Genomic DNA, 15,292 nt, shown 5'->3' with positions numbered 1-15,292 from the left:
GAAGATGATTTCATGATGCCACCTATTCTACAAATAATAGGTACTCAATAATTTTAGGAAAAATTGAATTAAAATACTGATGGATTTGTACTCTCCTGCATATTCTCAAAAGATACTACTTTTACCTCTACTAATGCGTATTAGTAACTAAAGGAACCTGATTTTTACTCAGTTACATTAATGTTTAGCCACTAATTCCTTGAGAGAGCTTTACTGTATACTTTTAGGCCAAAAGAATCCCAAAAAGAGAAGAGAACTTCACTTTTTATGGTGATACAGATATATACTTCACTTATAGTACTACTGTTCTATACACTCACCGGCCACTTTATTAGGTACAAGGTATTAGGTATACCTTGTCCCTAGGTATAAGGTTAAAAATTAGGTATAAGGTTGGACCCCCTTTTTCCTTCAGAACTGCCTTAAGTACTGTTCATCTGATGGTGAGAGTTTTGGTGGTCCGCAAGATCTTGCATGGGTGTTAGGAGTTTCATTTTCTCTATAACTTTCAATCGTTTTTGTACTTCAGTTTTGGAAACTTTTTCATTACTTTATTAAAACTTATTTTCTTGGGTATTTTTGTGCGTGAAAGTGTGATTAAAGGGGAACATCAGTAATTCCTTTTGGGAAACTTTTGTCGTTAAGACACAGTTATAACTCACATGGTTTAAAGATTGGTAGAGAAGGAAAAGCGTAGAGCGAACAAATCATATATATTAGAGATTTCACTTAGTTGTTGGGACTTTTGTGTAATGTTCAGGTAATTGTTTGTCTCCTTCTTTTTTCTGATACTGAAAAGTGCTTCATGGTCATTTTGTCTGGGCTGGACTTTTTCACAGTACGGTTTAGACCAAACATGCTGCTGGAGTTTTTAGACACCTCAGTGTCACTGCTGGAATGAGTATAGTCCACCAACTAAAATCCATCCTGTGGGCAGCATCCTGTGACCACTGATAAAGTCAAGATGACTAATAATCCCAACATTAGGTGTAATAGAGTGGACACTGAATGGATACAGTGTTTAAAAACTCTAGCAGCATATACACTTACTGGTCACTTTATTAGGTACACTTGGTTGCTAGTACAAGATGGACCCCCTTTTGCCTTCAAAACTGCCTTAATTCTTCATGTCATACTTTCAACAAGGTGTTGGAAACATTCCTCAGAGATTTTGCTTGGTTATTTGAGTTCCTGTTGCCTTTCTATCATCTGGAATGAGTCTGCCCATTCTCCTCTGACCTCTCACATCAACAAGGCATTTTCGTCCACACAACTGCTGCTCACTGGATATTTTCTCTTTTTCGGACCGTTCTCTGTAAACCCTAGAGATGGTTGTGCGTGAAAATCTCAGTAGATCAGCAGTTTCTGAAATACTCAGACCAGCCCATCTGGCACCAACAACCATGCCATGTTCAAAGTCACTTAAATCCCCTTTCTTCCCCATTCTGATGCTCGGTCTGCACTTCAGCAAGTTGTCTTGACCACCTCTACATGCCTAAATGCATTGAGTTGTGGCCATCTGTGTTAACAAGGAACTCAACAGATGTACCTAATAAAGTGGCTGGGGAGTGTGTATATATATATATATATAGATAGATAGATAGATAGATAGATAGATAGATAGATAGATAGATAGATAGATAGATAGATAAGATAAACATGCTTCAAACATCCTGTCAGTACCTCAGTTTTAGGTTTCAGAAAAGAACTTATTACGCATCACATTCACAAAAATTGAGTAGGCCTCCTCTAGTATCTAACACACCTACATGGTTGCCTATAATCTCATGCTGAAAAGTTGTGTGTAAACATTTGGCAAACACCTCTGGTTACAGTGACATAAACATGGTAATTGAGGTGCCTTGAAAGACGGCGTGAGGGAAGTTCAGAGATTAACCTTTAAAAGAAGAAAGGTGAGGAGGATTTGAGGTTATCTTAATGTGGTTAACAAGCAACATGCTGGTAAATGTTAGGATTCCTCCTTCTCACCACCCTCATTGCCTCCTCTCCGTCTAGGCTTTTCTCTCTGTCTGCGGCACGACTCTCCACAGAGGAGTGCACATTAGCCTACACGTAACGCTTTCGCAGCGTCTTTCCGTTCCGCTCTTAGTGACACCTTGGGTGTAAAACCATCCCTGCTTCCTTCCTTTCTGAGCTAGTCCTCCATTACCTCCTGTACAGGGGATTTTAGCTGTACGGCTTACACCATAGTGTTTCCACCCCCTCAAACATCTGTAAATACTGGCAAAAGTCTCTCCACACATACGTGTAGGCTTTTCTTTAGTCAACAGGCATGGGTGCTGCTCTCGGGATTAGTGTGAGGGTACTTGAAAGCTCTCTTTCCAACCCCTAAATGAGGACTACAGACAGCCTTTCTTTACTCTGAAAAGTCTGTAAATTGTTACAAGGTTGCCATTTTTCCTGCCTTGTTTGATCCCATTATATGTATTACATCCTTTAAACAATATGTAATGTCTTAAAAATAAAGGCTATTAAATGTTTTTTGGCTTGTACAGATAGTTCTGTAATTTTTAGTTGTTCTGACTCTTATTTACAAAAATTATTTGCGCCTATTTGGAAAGTTCTTCAGAGAACCTATGCAAGGTTCTTCTATGACGCTGCTCCAAAGAACCCTTTTTGGCACCTCTGTTTTTAATAGTACAACATGTCTGGTCATTTTAAGTCACCAGTTATGGGCAGATAACAAGATTTTATAGAAAAAAAATCTGTTTACCTCTTTCTGTTAATGAGCTTTTATGTGTATATATATATATGGATAAGTTCAGGAGGGTCTGTAAACTGTCTTTTTGTAATTAAAACATAATGATCTTTTAAGACCCATTGTGCTGACTTGGATATATAAGCATGAAAAACCTTTTCAAAGTTTACAGTAGTACCACATAATGTAAATGTTCTATAGTAATTAATTATAGGTTCTTTTTTTTTTTATCATACATCTAAGCCATGGACTATTTTAATGAATAGAAATCAGTAAAAATGTCTTAACACATTTGCGAACCATTCCTTAAACCAAATGTAATGCATTTTGATGGGTAGGCGCTCTCTGGGAGAAATGAGAAGAGTGATGTAGGACTGTCCAGTCCCAAAGTATGCAGAACCCTTTCACAAGTAAGTTCTTGCAATGTCCAGTGTTCTTTTAGCTAGTGTGTAGTTCTATAATATGATTGTCATGCAATGTAGGCAACAGTATGGGGAATTTGGCCACATGCTAACTACTGGTCAGTCTAAAAATCTGTTCAGGCAGCTAGAATTAACATGCGAGTTATTGTGATGGTCCACAGGGCCATTTCATGTAGCCTGTAAATGGGGTAAGACAGACTTTCTGCAAACTTCCAGAAAGGTTGCTTGGCTTCTGCAGAACAAGCAACTGCTTATGGAGTTACCCACAATTCCTAGCAAAATGCATGTGATGACATTAATGAAATGGGCACATTTTCAAAAAATTACTACAAAAGGAAAACTTTTAGACAAACAAAGAATGTTTTCCAAATTAATACACAATTCATGGGCAGATGTGCAGATTTTGGGGTCACTATCAGCCATTTAAGTGAGTTGAGCTGAATTGCTCTCTCATTGGTGTTTTCTATATTCTTCCAGCCATGCAGCTTTGCAGATTCGACATGCTGGTATTGGGCACTGAATGGGATGCTAATGTGTGGCCATGAGTTAGTAAGGTGATGGAACAAGATGATTAATTCATGGCAGTGATTTACCTATATCATTCTCATACCTTAAGCTGTGACCGTGCATTAGCATCTCCTTCCCATCACTTAGTAAGTCATGGCTGGGCGTGTCACCAGGAGGGATTGGTACAAAGAGTAACATTTCCACAATGCTTTATTTTGTGAGTGATACAAGTGAAAAAAAATCACAAGAGTGTGTTTTGTACCTGCTTCTAAAACACTCTCTTGGCCTAAACACTCAGCCAGTAAAGACTTAATGACAAGTTTAACTTAAAATTGATTAACACAGACACAAATGAATGAGTAGAACTAAAGCTGATCACTGCAGCAGTGTTAAAAAATGGACATTGTAATGTCGTATTTAAATCTCACTAGTGGGACTGTACAATCTATGGACTGGCCACAGCAAATCACACTGGTGGGACTATATTATCTATGGACTGGCCACAGCAAATCCTGCTGGTGGGACTGTATTATCTATGGACTGGCCACAGCAAATCCCGCTGGTGGGACCATACTATCTATGGACTGGCCACAGCAAATCCCACTGGTGGCACCATACTTGCCAAAGGTAACCAGCCTTTATGAAACAGTTAGTGCACAGTCTGGTGGCAGCATGCAACTCTAGGCAGGGGTGTTGTGTTTCCTGTGTACTAGCATACAGAAACCACTCTCTCACAGGAAATCACAGGGGAGCACAAACAAAACCAACAAACAAATTTCAACAGCTAAAGGTCAGGCTCAAGCACAGTAATTGGGCATCACGCTGACACATTATGAAATACTCTGATCCCACACACACATTTGCTGAGATAGGCAAACTACATTTTTTTACACTTTGGCTGTTGTTTCTGTTTCTGTTCCCTTAAATATTGGTAAAGTCACTACCCAGTTAATTTCAGTATTATTGAAACAGACTGTCCCTTTATGTATGTGGAGGCCACTGTTGTCTCAAATGGTAGACACAATAGGTGGAGAAAAAACAATTTTTGGGGGGAAAAAAAAACTGAAAAGTGCTAGTTCCTCTTCCAGCCAGTCCCCACATCAGGAATGTTCTAACTCTAAAGGGAAGTCTTATCCAAAAATAGCTAAATAAAGATGTCTCTCATGATCTACCTGAAAATTGCAGAAGTTGAAGTGTGCTTGTTCTTTAAACGCCAGTCAGTGGAGGAAAACCATGTGATATGCTGGGCTATGTTTAAACAGCTTACGAATCTCATGCTTATTACTGCCTCCCTTTGCCTTGGCCTATATGCACCCATGAGCAGCATGAATACTTCTGATCCGAGATATAAACATTATATTAAAGGCAGAGTTGGGCAGAATAATAGAAGTGAAGGCTATATACTGAATACGCTATTGTAAATATATTAATTAATGTATTCCATTACAATATAGAGATACAATACACTTGGGATACATTCAGAATGCATATATGGAGGATGGGAAAAATGTTTTATTGAATTCACGTTGATCCTCACTGTTACTGGTTGGTAGTTTTGTTCATGTAATTCCTCTGTTAATATGTTTCATGATAATTTCACTTATTTAAATGTGGTTACAAAATTCGGAGCATCATTTTGGCTCTCAGTCAAATCAAATCAAATTTATTTGTATAGCGCTTTTTACAATGGATGTTGTCACAAAGCAGCTTCACAGAATTCCAGAAAAGACAGAGTTTTAACAAGAATGTAAAAAAAAATGTAAAACCCCTCCGGCAGGCAAGCCAGGGGCAACAGTGGCAAGGAAAAACTCCCTCAGAACTGAGGAAGAAACCTTGGGAGGAACCAGGCTCACCAGGGGGGACCCATCCTCTTCTGGTGATTATATTACTATATAATCATTATAAGTGATTATATTACTAATATTAATAGCAGTAATATTGGTAGTAGGAATAGCTAGGAGTCTATGAGAACATCAGTGTAGGGTGGGCAGCTAGTCCAAGGCAGGTTGTGGTAGCTGGAGCGTGGGCAGCTGGTCTGAAGAGGGTAGCAGGAGGGCTCAACAGTCAGTCGTCCTTCAGTGTCCGGCCGGACATATGGGTGATTGTATACTCTGAAAAAAAAGCAGGGAGAGGGAATTAGTTTTATTCTATCCATTTGTACATAAACAGGGGATGTAAACATTTACAGAGTGTGGCTAAGGACTCTGGCAGATCTCACTATGACAGCTTAGCTAAAAGGAGAGAACCAGAAGGACACACAGACACGGCAGCACTCTGAAACAGTTTGGCATCTCTCTGCTCAAACATCCACAAAGACCGTGTGCGAGCGGTGGGACGACAGCACCAGTGTCTCAGTGTACTATAATTCCCTGTGTCCATGGACCCCTGGATCTGCCGCCTTTATCTAAGGGGGAACATTAGCTACCAAACACTAAACTGAACAAGTGAGTTTTCAGCCTAGTCTTAAAGATTGAGACTGTGTCTTAGTCCCGACCGGTTTCTGGAAGATCATTTCAGAGTTTGGGGGCTTTATAAGAAAAAGCTCTTCCCCCAGCTGCAGCCTTATGAATTTTGGGAACTATTAATAAGCGAGCGCTCTGGGATCTGAGTAGTCGTGATGGCTCATAATGGGAAATAAGGTCTTGTAAGTACTCAGGAGCGAGCCCATGTAGGGCTTTATAAGTAAATAAAAGAATTTTATAATCAATATGGAATTTAACAGGCAGCCAATGAAGTGATGATAGCACTGGACTAATATGATCAAATTTTCTAGTTTTAGTGAGGACCCTGGCTGCGGCGTTTTGGACTAGTTGAAGTTTGTTTAGATTCCTGCTCGTACATCCTGACAGTAATGCGTTACAGTAGTCTAGCCTAGAAGTAATAAAAGCATGTACTAGTGTTTCTGCATCACGCAGGGACAGGGCATTTCTTATCTTGGCAATGTTGCGAAGATGTAGAAAAGCTGTCCTAGTGATGCCGCCTATGTGTTGATCGAATGATAAATCTGAATCAATTATGACGCCGAGATATTTTGCTGCTAAGCCAGGTGTAACTGGAAAGTCAGCGAGATTTAAAATTAAATCTAGTAGTTTATTTCTTGCCAATTTTGGAACCAGAAGGAGACTAATAAGTTCAGGTACTAATGTTGGATGATCAGTTCTGGATCTCAAAGTCCACTCTAGCTCATCCTAGAGGTATTGGAATGGAGCCCCATCACTCCAGAGACCTCAGTTCCACTGAACCACAACCAAATTCTAGGGGGCTTTATACCCCTCTAGCCCACCCTTGGCACTGGGAATGTTGACTTTCGGCTCACTCAAGGCTGCTCCAAATAATCTCATTCTATTGGCATAGAATTTCTATGGAGATTATACAAGATGAGTGTGCAATAAATCACCTGTGTCAGCAATGGATGCACTTTAATGTACCTGAATTTGCTAATTAAAAGTTTGTTAAATGTCTGGATACTTTTGGACATAGATAGTTTCCTTATGACATGTTTTAAGCTAGAGTGGATAGGACTGGACTACTCTTGTACTAGTGCTTGAACAATCATAAATAACAATCAAATTCAAGGCAGGGATGACTGAATAAAAATGTCTAGATGAAGAGTGGCCAACCTTGATCCTGAAGCTCTCACACCTTGGAGAGGTTGCTTCCTACAGACTTCAGTATTCAGAAGATCCTCAAGGCCGCCATTGCCTGGATCATGTGTGCTGGGCCTAATCTCTGCAGGGTGGTAGATTTCAAGACCTATGTTACATTTAATTTGGGGTGGTGCTCTTTTTGACTGATGAGGGAATTTCAAAATTATGATTCATCCACCTACAAAGCAACCATGACTGACTGCTGTGGTTACAGTGTGGTATGATTTGTACTTTGGAAAGCATGAATCAGTCAATATCTTGATCAGAGTCATTAAATCTGGATCTGACAGGCTGACATTTAGCACTCTCCAACTATTGTGCTTTCTCAAACAATTGGGATCATTTTAAATTGTTTAAAGCCACAATATTAATTTTATTATTTCAACAGTAATTTTTTACTGTTTTTGCTGACATATTATTGTTTTTTCTCCCTTTCTTTAAGACTAAATAGTTCAGTGATCATCAATATTGCATTATCCCAATATGTCTAATATGACGATTTTCTATAAATTACTAAGTTCTCAATGTCTCTGTCATGTGTCTTGCTCTATGACTAAAGAGGAAGTTTAGGGTTTAGCTAACTTCAGCTTATTCACTTTAATGATGCACTTAAATTGTTGATCATTGTGTACTGTAAGGTAATGAAAGCAGCTAAAGGAGCAACTTTGTACATAACAGTCGTTTAGTCAACCAGCTGCTGAGCACGAGAAGAATGGTTAGAGACCATGTTCACAGTCCTCTAGTGCCCTCCTGTGATAGGTTTTAGTAAGTGGCGTGTGGCGACCCCTAAAGGGAGCAGCCGAAAGAAGAAGAGTGGAAGTAATGTCACACAGGACCAGCATTACATAGGAAAGCATGCTGCATTCAATTGTTCTGGCACATCATCCGCTTGGAATTATACAGTTCTATCTGGGTTCTGAGCAGTTTTGAGATACTGAGCTTCAGAGATTTTGCATTCCAAACAGGAAAACTGATATGTGGAACATGTCTCTTTCAAACAATGAAAATGACAGATATCCTAAACGTATTCTAAATACACGATATCAAAAGCCTATCAAATTTGTAAATTAGTCTTTTTGGAACCTTCAAATCCTTAGAACTCACTTTCTGCTCGGCAGAAAGTTATAAGGTTATTATAAGGTTCGGGAAGTTTCATTTATTGCTTTATTATTTCTTTATTTTTTAAAGACATTTATTTCTTGTTTTAAGACAAATCAACTTTTTCTTATTCAAAAAAGCATTTATTGATTATATGGATTCAATATAAAGGTCCGTGCTAAATGTTTTGTCCTGTGCGGAAGTAGGAGCCATTTGTTTTAAGATTCCTTTTGGTTAGACAAAAAAGAAAAGCTGGATAAATTAATGAAATTAATGCTTAAGTTGTAATTAAGAGCCCATCAGTTCAATGTGCACTCTTTAATTAACTTTAAGGCTTAACTTTCAGAAAATTTAAGGTAATACGACTTTTTAAAGAACTTTAAGACAAGCAGTGTTTACTTTTCCTGCAGTCACTGAGCAGTGCAGCAACATACCAGAGAAGCAGAACCTGATTGGTATAGTTGTGAGTATGCAAAGTGCTGATTGGCTCACAAATAAACCTTTATAGAACTAAGTTAAGAGTTTGACTTTGGTGTTTTTTCTTTTGGATTTTGGAGACCTTTTTGTTTAATAGATAAAGAGTCCAAAAATGCAAAACACATAATGTAAACACGTCACTGAAGAAGATTACGTGAAAAAGCCCCATTTGGACAAAAATGTCAGATAGAACCTTATAATGCCAAAGGGATGGTGTGTTGTCATAGTTATAATCATGACTGGACCTTACTAAGAGCATGGACCACACAGTATGCTGCTTTTATATTTTTTATTCCAAAACCATACACATACATACATATATACATATAACATTAGGGTCACACTAACACTGTACTTCACAACTCTTGGGGGAAAAAATACTGTAGGAAATGAAAGGAATGTAAATTCATTTAAATAAGAGACATAAATAACTAATATACTATAAACATTGAAACGTCTCTAGAACAGAATAAGATTCTTACAAAAACAAATCCTAAGAAACGAAAATCCTAAACATTTAAACAGACATATACACCACTAAGGGCTGAGAACAATCACCCGTTCACATAGAACAGCAGATCGAAAAACAGGGCAGAAATTGCACAGTGTTTCTTCTTGTTCTGTCGATTGATGTTGTAATATGGATCGCCGTGTACAATTTCTCAATGAAATTGTAGTTAATCACTACTTGGACGATGATTTTATGGAAGGATATGCTACAGCAAGCTGTAGCAAATGTATACATTATGTATACAGTATATGACAACTTCAGATTCTAAACATTCAACCCATTTTCTTCCACAGTTCTCAAGTTTTAGGAATTCAGTGCACTCCTTGACACAAAGTTTCTTCAGTTTCTAGGTGCTTATGAATGGATCTGAGAGTTTCTTTGTTTGGGAGTCAAGTTTGTTTTGTCAGTTTTTTCTTGTTGGCATCAGTGACTCCCAACTCTTTCACTGACCTGCTAAGATACAGAAAGCACAGCCTTGAGACTGCTACGACAGCTAAGACACCGCTAAGGCACCGACAAAGTAGTAGCATTATTCAAGCTTACCCATTTGAAATGTAATACACTAAAAATATATTACAATATATTCTGTTTAGATGTAGACATATGTTCACAAGCTGTTGCAGTATATTCCATTCTGATTTAAGAAGAGAGAGCCTGTCATGTACCTAATAATCCTGTTGCCTAGCAAACAAAAAGAGACCCCAGTGTGTTTGTGACTCATCCTTTAACAAGAGCATGGACTTGTTAAGTGACCAGATGGCCAGTTTCACACTATCACCTTTTTTCAGAAGGATCACACCAGACATGGACACAGTGCCTGGACTGTGCTGCTGTGCCTCAATGAGCTTGCGGGGCGTTTTATTAGGTATGTTCTCATTTGCAATCACAGTAACCGTTCCCTTATCCACCTGCTTAAAGGAGACCTGGGCATAGATGTAGTAGAATCCTCCAACTGTGATCTTGACCCTGTTGTCCTTAAGCAGGAGGGAGGTATTCTTGCAAAAACACATTTGGCCCTGCTGCCAGGAAGTTTCATTGTCTTGTTCTGGTCCTAACAAACAACAAAAAATCAGTTAGAATGAAACATCAAATTACTCTAGCACAAATATGTATCGCAAAATTCTTACCTTGCAGCTGAACACATTCACCCATTTATCAGAAACACCTACCATATAGACCTCGTGAGATACTGACTATCTGTCGCTGAACAATTTATCAGCCCCCTTCTACCCTTTCCATCAATGGAAACCTACCGCAAGGACCACCACAGAGCACTTATTACTTGTGCAATGGACCATTCTCGGCACAACAATGACAGTGACATAGTTGTGGTATGTTAGCAGGTGTTGCACTCACATGACACTCAACACCGTCAGTGAATCATTTGCTGAAAGTGTTCAAAACCTGATTTTGCAAACAAGACCAGATTAACATAAATTGTGCACAATAAAAGAGGCTAATGTTGGTATAAGGTGGACCAACAAGGCACTTGAGTCCATTAATGAAGCCTATACACATTATAAACCACTTTATAACACAATTAAACCTAATTTCAATGTGTACATATATCAGGGGTACCTAAAATGTTTTACCCTCAAGGGGGGGAGTGCAAAGAGCAATAATTGTGGCGAGCTAAGGGCCAAAGAAACTTGTACAATAACAGCATTTGCATTGTCTGGAGTGAGTTACAGTTTAATCATGTTACAGAGGCATGTGAAGTTGAGAGTCTTGCCCAAGGACTTTTGTTTGTATCGCATAATGTGCATGCCTAGGCAGAGAATCAAACCACAGCCTACCACAAGGAGGGCAGTAGTGTTACCCATTATACCATATGAGCCACAAGTATAAAGGGAACAAAACAGTAAAGAAAAAAAGTTTTGTACCCATTTTGATTTCAAATCATGTTTTTAAAATTGTATTTTTTTGCAATACACTTTATTTTGTTTCTAAAATACTTCAAAAATACATTTTGAAACTACTGGGTGAGTGGGTGTGGTAAAGGTAACTTTCAGGCAGACCAAATCAAAAGTCCTCACGAGCCAACTTTGTCCTATGACCCACACTTTGGGCACTCCTGAACAGTGTGGTAGGTGTAGCTGATAAGATGGCAACCCATAGTATAACAAAGCTGTATCAATTTTATCCTTTCACTTACTTATGTTTTGTTTAACCCCTAAAACTGTATATAGGCCCACGCTTCAGTTTTTCACTCTCATAACCACGCAAATTACATATTAGTTTCATACTATAATAAGCCTAATATTCATAAGGTTCAGTGGTCAAATTACATGAATGGAGAGAGCTGATTGTAAATCAGCATGCTTACTTAAGATGCTTGAATATAAAGCAACATTGATTCTATTAAAAAAAAAAAAAAAAAACCTTGGTATTACCCTACATCAGATAAGAGGGTCATTGCATGCATAGCTTAATCTGCTGCTTACATAGGAACGTTATGTCTCAGCTGGACGATTTTGTTCCATTTGTGTAGGCCCCAGCAATCAGCCTAACCACATTGAACACCCACTTCAGAGAGGTAGTGGAGCAAATAGTATGGGAGGAAAGACCATGAAAGGAACAGTCCCCCCTCCAGTTATAAAACACACATACAAACATAGTTGTGTCCTTTTCCATCGTGATTCATAACGCCTCTACAAATTTGACATAACATTTTCTATCGGTCACCAGAAACTGTTCATCAGTTTCAGAGTGAAGATTATGGACCACTGGATGGTCATGTTCTGAAATGCCGATAGCTTCAGGTTGGAGAAAACGGTGAAGGATTTCATGAATCTACACTTACGCTGTTTGAATTAGACATCTTTTTATGAGTGTATCGGTGTTAAGACTGTACATCACAGAGATTAAAGCTACGTTTTCCATGTCTTGGTCAGAGTTTTGTGGTCAGAGTGCAAGAGGACAGAGAGTAGGAGGTACCATAAGTGGTTTCAGTTTTAGACCTATCATACTGTAAAGGTGCATATTTTTATATATGACTGACTAGTTTCACACCACTGACTTTTTCAGTGGAATTAATTTCTGTAGCAGGGGAATTAGGAAAGAGCTTATTGGCTGCATCCAGCTATGCTTGCTTGACTTTTGAGTGTGACTGTAGTGGATCAGTAGCTAAGTGACAGTTCCTCAACCTCATAGAGAAAAGGAACAAAAATAACAAAGTTCATCTAGCAACTGAAAGTCCCTGCCGGAATTTTCTTTCGCTAAGAGTGAGGGAAAAGTGAAAAAAAGGAGAGCGAGAGAGAAAGATTGCTTACCACTAACAAGATGGATATGATTTGTAGATGTCTGAGCAAAAGGGGATCCTGAAAGTGAAAACAAAACAGTCATTAAACGCTCTAAGCCGTGTCTTTTATAAGTAATGAAGCAGAAGATGTTTGTGCTCTCAGTAGCCAGTATACACTACATTGGATTACTCTTACTCTTACTCTTACTCTTGTACACGCTAAGGTGTGCAATTTTGCACACGAAGTGGCCACATAGTGACAGTGGTGGTGTAATGTAATGAATACTACATGGAGAAATGTCCTTGTTTTGGTTGCATCGCATACAAGTTGAATGTAGAACTTTTACTTTGCTTATCTGGTACAGATCTGTTTCCTCTGACAACATCAGTTTGCTGATGGTAACCTGCATTGTACAGTGTTCCACTGGCTTCCTTTACAAATGACCTCACAACAGAACAGGTGCTGTGTAGAAAGCTTACTTGTGCCTGTGGGAAGATCTATTACTTGAGAATAAGAAAAAGGGTCTGGAGTTTCTGGAAGAAAGACACATCATAGTTATATCATGTCATAACGATAGTAAATTCTATACCATATATGCACTATATCATTACCGTAGGGCTAAATAAAAGTCAGCCTTATGATAAATCTAATCGTAAAAGGTCCTCAGTCCCTGACAAAACTATACTAAACAAATTATAATAAAGACATGATGTCATGTTAATGGATTTCTTATAGATTTAGGATTGATTCTTTACCTGTTGACCCCTGCTGCATCCCGTTCGATGGGCTTTTGTTGTTAATTCCTGTAGCGAGTACCATAGCCATAACCAAGACGGCGACCGAGAGCAGGCAACACCAGCCCAGCAAGATATTGAACCTGATGTGGCTTTGGCCGTACATTGCTGACTAAAAGCCTATAGAGAAACAATGATTACAAAAGAAGTTCCACACCATCCACAGTGATAGACAGTTAATCTTGCACAGACAGAGACCGTTTTGTTGTCTGGAGTCTAAGAAGATGTCACAGTCCTGGTGCATGAGAGGCTACTAGACTCTGTGAAACTGACCACACATGTAAAGGGACCATGGAATTTAAGGTTTCAGGTGGAGCTGAATATGTGCTGTGATGTGGCATGACACACACACACACACACATAAAAAAAAGCTGAGACCTTACTATATCTGGTTTTCACCTTCTCAAGGTGATTTCCCTCTTAAGCCACACAGAATTCACCCACAGGTGACTGAAACATCCTACAGTTGATTACACAGCAGCAGCACCTGCCATGCGTTTTTGTAGGTCTTAGGGAATTCTTCTCAAAGTTTTTGATTTCTCTCCACTGTGGGAGTAATATCCAGTTTCAAGATACACAACTTTTTGCATGAGCAAACGAGGACAAAGACTGCACGGCTGAACAATTCATGCAACGGATTCCCAGGCATACACTTTCAACAAAAGCATGTCAGTGCATCACATCAGACAGTCGTATGACGCGCAGCTTTTGTGGGAAAGGATGCACTTCCAAGAATGGTTAAAGTTCCCTCTTCAGACATAGCATTTAGCAGATACAGACTTTCCAAGAATTCCATCTTCCACTGACCAACCAGAAATATTTAGAAATGTGCTGGCTTGCTGACAGCTTTTAGTTGAATGATCATTAAGATATACTTGCCACTAAGTGCCCCACAGACTATTATTCCCCAGAAAGTTTTATCAAGTCAATATTTCCTTGTTTTGGTCTTGCATATTTTGTATTCCATCATTTTTCCTTAAACTTTCATCAAGTTGCGAAGTAAATTGAATACCCAACCTGCTTAATTGACCACTTTTAAGTAATCCTGTGCATGACAATCATATATCATATATCATATCATATATCATATAATCATATCATATCATATATCATAACATATCTTATATCATTTCATGTCATATTATATCATACTGCCTTATAATCAGGTGCAGATCTAGAGAAGTTCAGTCCTGGGCATCCCAAGTACTTAAATTACTGTCTAAATCCATTTATTACTAAGCAGGACTGAAGCACAAGAATATGTTCTAGACAAGGTCTCTAACTGTAATACATTTGTAATAAAATTTGATTAATTAGTTGAATGTGATAAAATCAGATAGTAGAGAGACTGCACTCACCTCAGTGTGTACTGTAGTGTAAGGACTAGTGAACCAATGTGTGCTCGTTTCAGTGTCACACATCAATTCTGTTCAGTTCTCAGGACTTCCCCCTTCTGTCTTTATATAGAAATGAACACACTCTTACTCTATCTCTCTCTCTATCTATCTCTCTATCTATCTCTATCTCTTTCCCTGTCTCTTTCTCTCTCGCTCTCTCTCTCTCTCTCTCTCTCTCTCTATATATATATATATATATATATATATATATATATATATATATATATTATCACATATATATATCTGTACAGTTACTGTGGTTGGAAACCAAGCTGTGCTGCATGAAATGTAAGTTACCGTATCACATATACGTTTAGAGTTGTCATCCTCAAATGAGTCTAATCTTTGTCACTTGTAGAAAATGTGCTTTGTCTAAAAGTACAAAAGTAATCTTCCTCTGGACATACCCTTTTCAGATTAGTGGTCATTTACTCTCAACGATGCTGTGCTTCATTTCTCATTATTGCTAGTTTAGATG

At 38.6% G+C, this 15,292-nt stretch overlaps 1 protein-coding gene across 2 annotated transcripts; it reads right to left on the bottom strand.

Moving 5' to 3' along the window:
* Nucleotides 1-9,144: 9,144 nt before the first annotated feature.
* Nucleotides 9,145-14,861, bottom strand: lta (lymphotoxin alpha (TNF superfamily, member 1)). 2 transcript variants are annotated; one of them, XM_017707166.2, is made up of 5 exons: nt 14,776-14,861; nt 13,379-13,537; nt 13,103-13,156; nt 12,654-12,701; nt 9,145-10,432 (listed from the first exon to the last, which is right to left on the bottom strand). In XM_017707166.2, the coding sequence occupies exons 2-5, from the start codon at nt 13,521-13,523 to the stop codon at nt 10,047-10,049; spliced, it is 633 nt and encodes a 210-aa protein (XP_017562655.1). In that variant the 5' UTR covers nt 13,524-13,537; nt 14,776-14,861; the 3' UTR covers nt 9,145-10,046. The 2 variants fall into 2 exon arrangements, with proteins under 2 accessions (XP_017562655.1, XP_017562656.1); XM_017707167.2 differs by having other exon boundaries at nt 9,145-10,426.
* Nucleotides 14,862-15,292: the final 431 nt, after the last annotated feature.

The sequence above is a fragment of the Pygocentrus nattereri genome, chromosome 17, assembly GCF_015220715.1.
Source record: "Pygocentrus nattereri isolate fPygNat1 chromosome 17, fPygNat1.pri, whole genome shotgun sequence".
Lineage (NCBI taxonomy): Eukaryota > Metazoa > Chordata > Actinopteri > Characiformes > Serrasalmidae > Pygocentrus > Pygocentrus nattereri.
The sequence above is the reverse complement of the archived record's forward strand: the minus strand, read 5'-3'. Positions and strand labels throughout refer to the sequence as shown.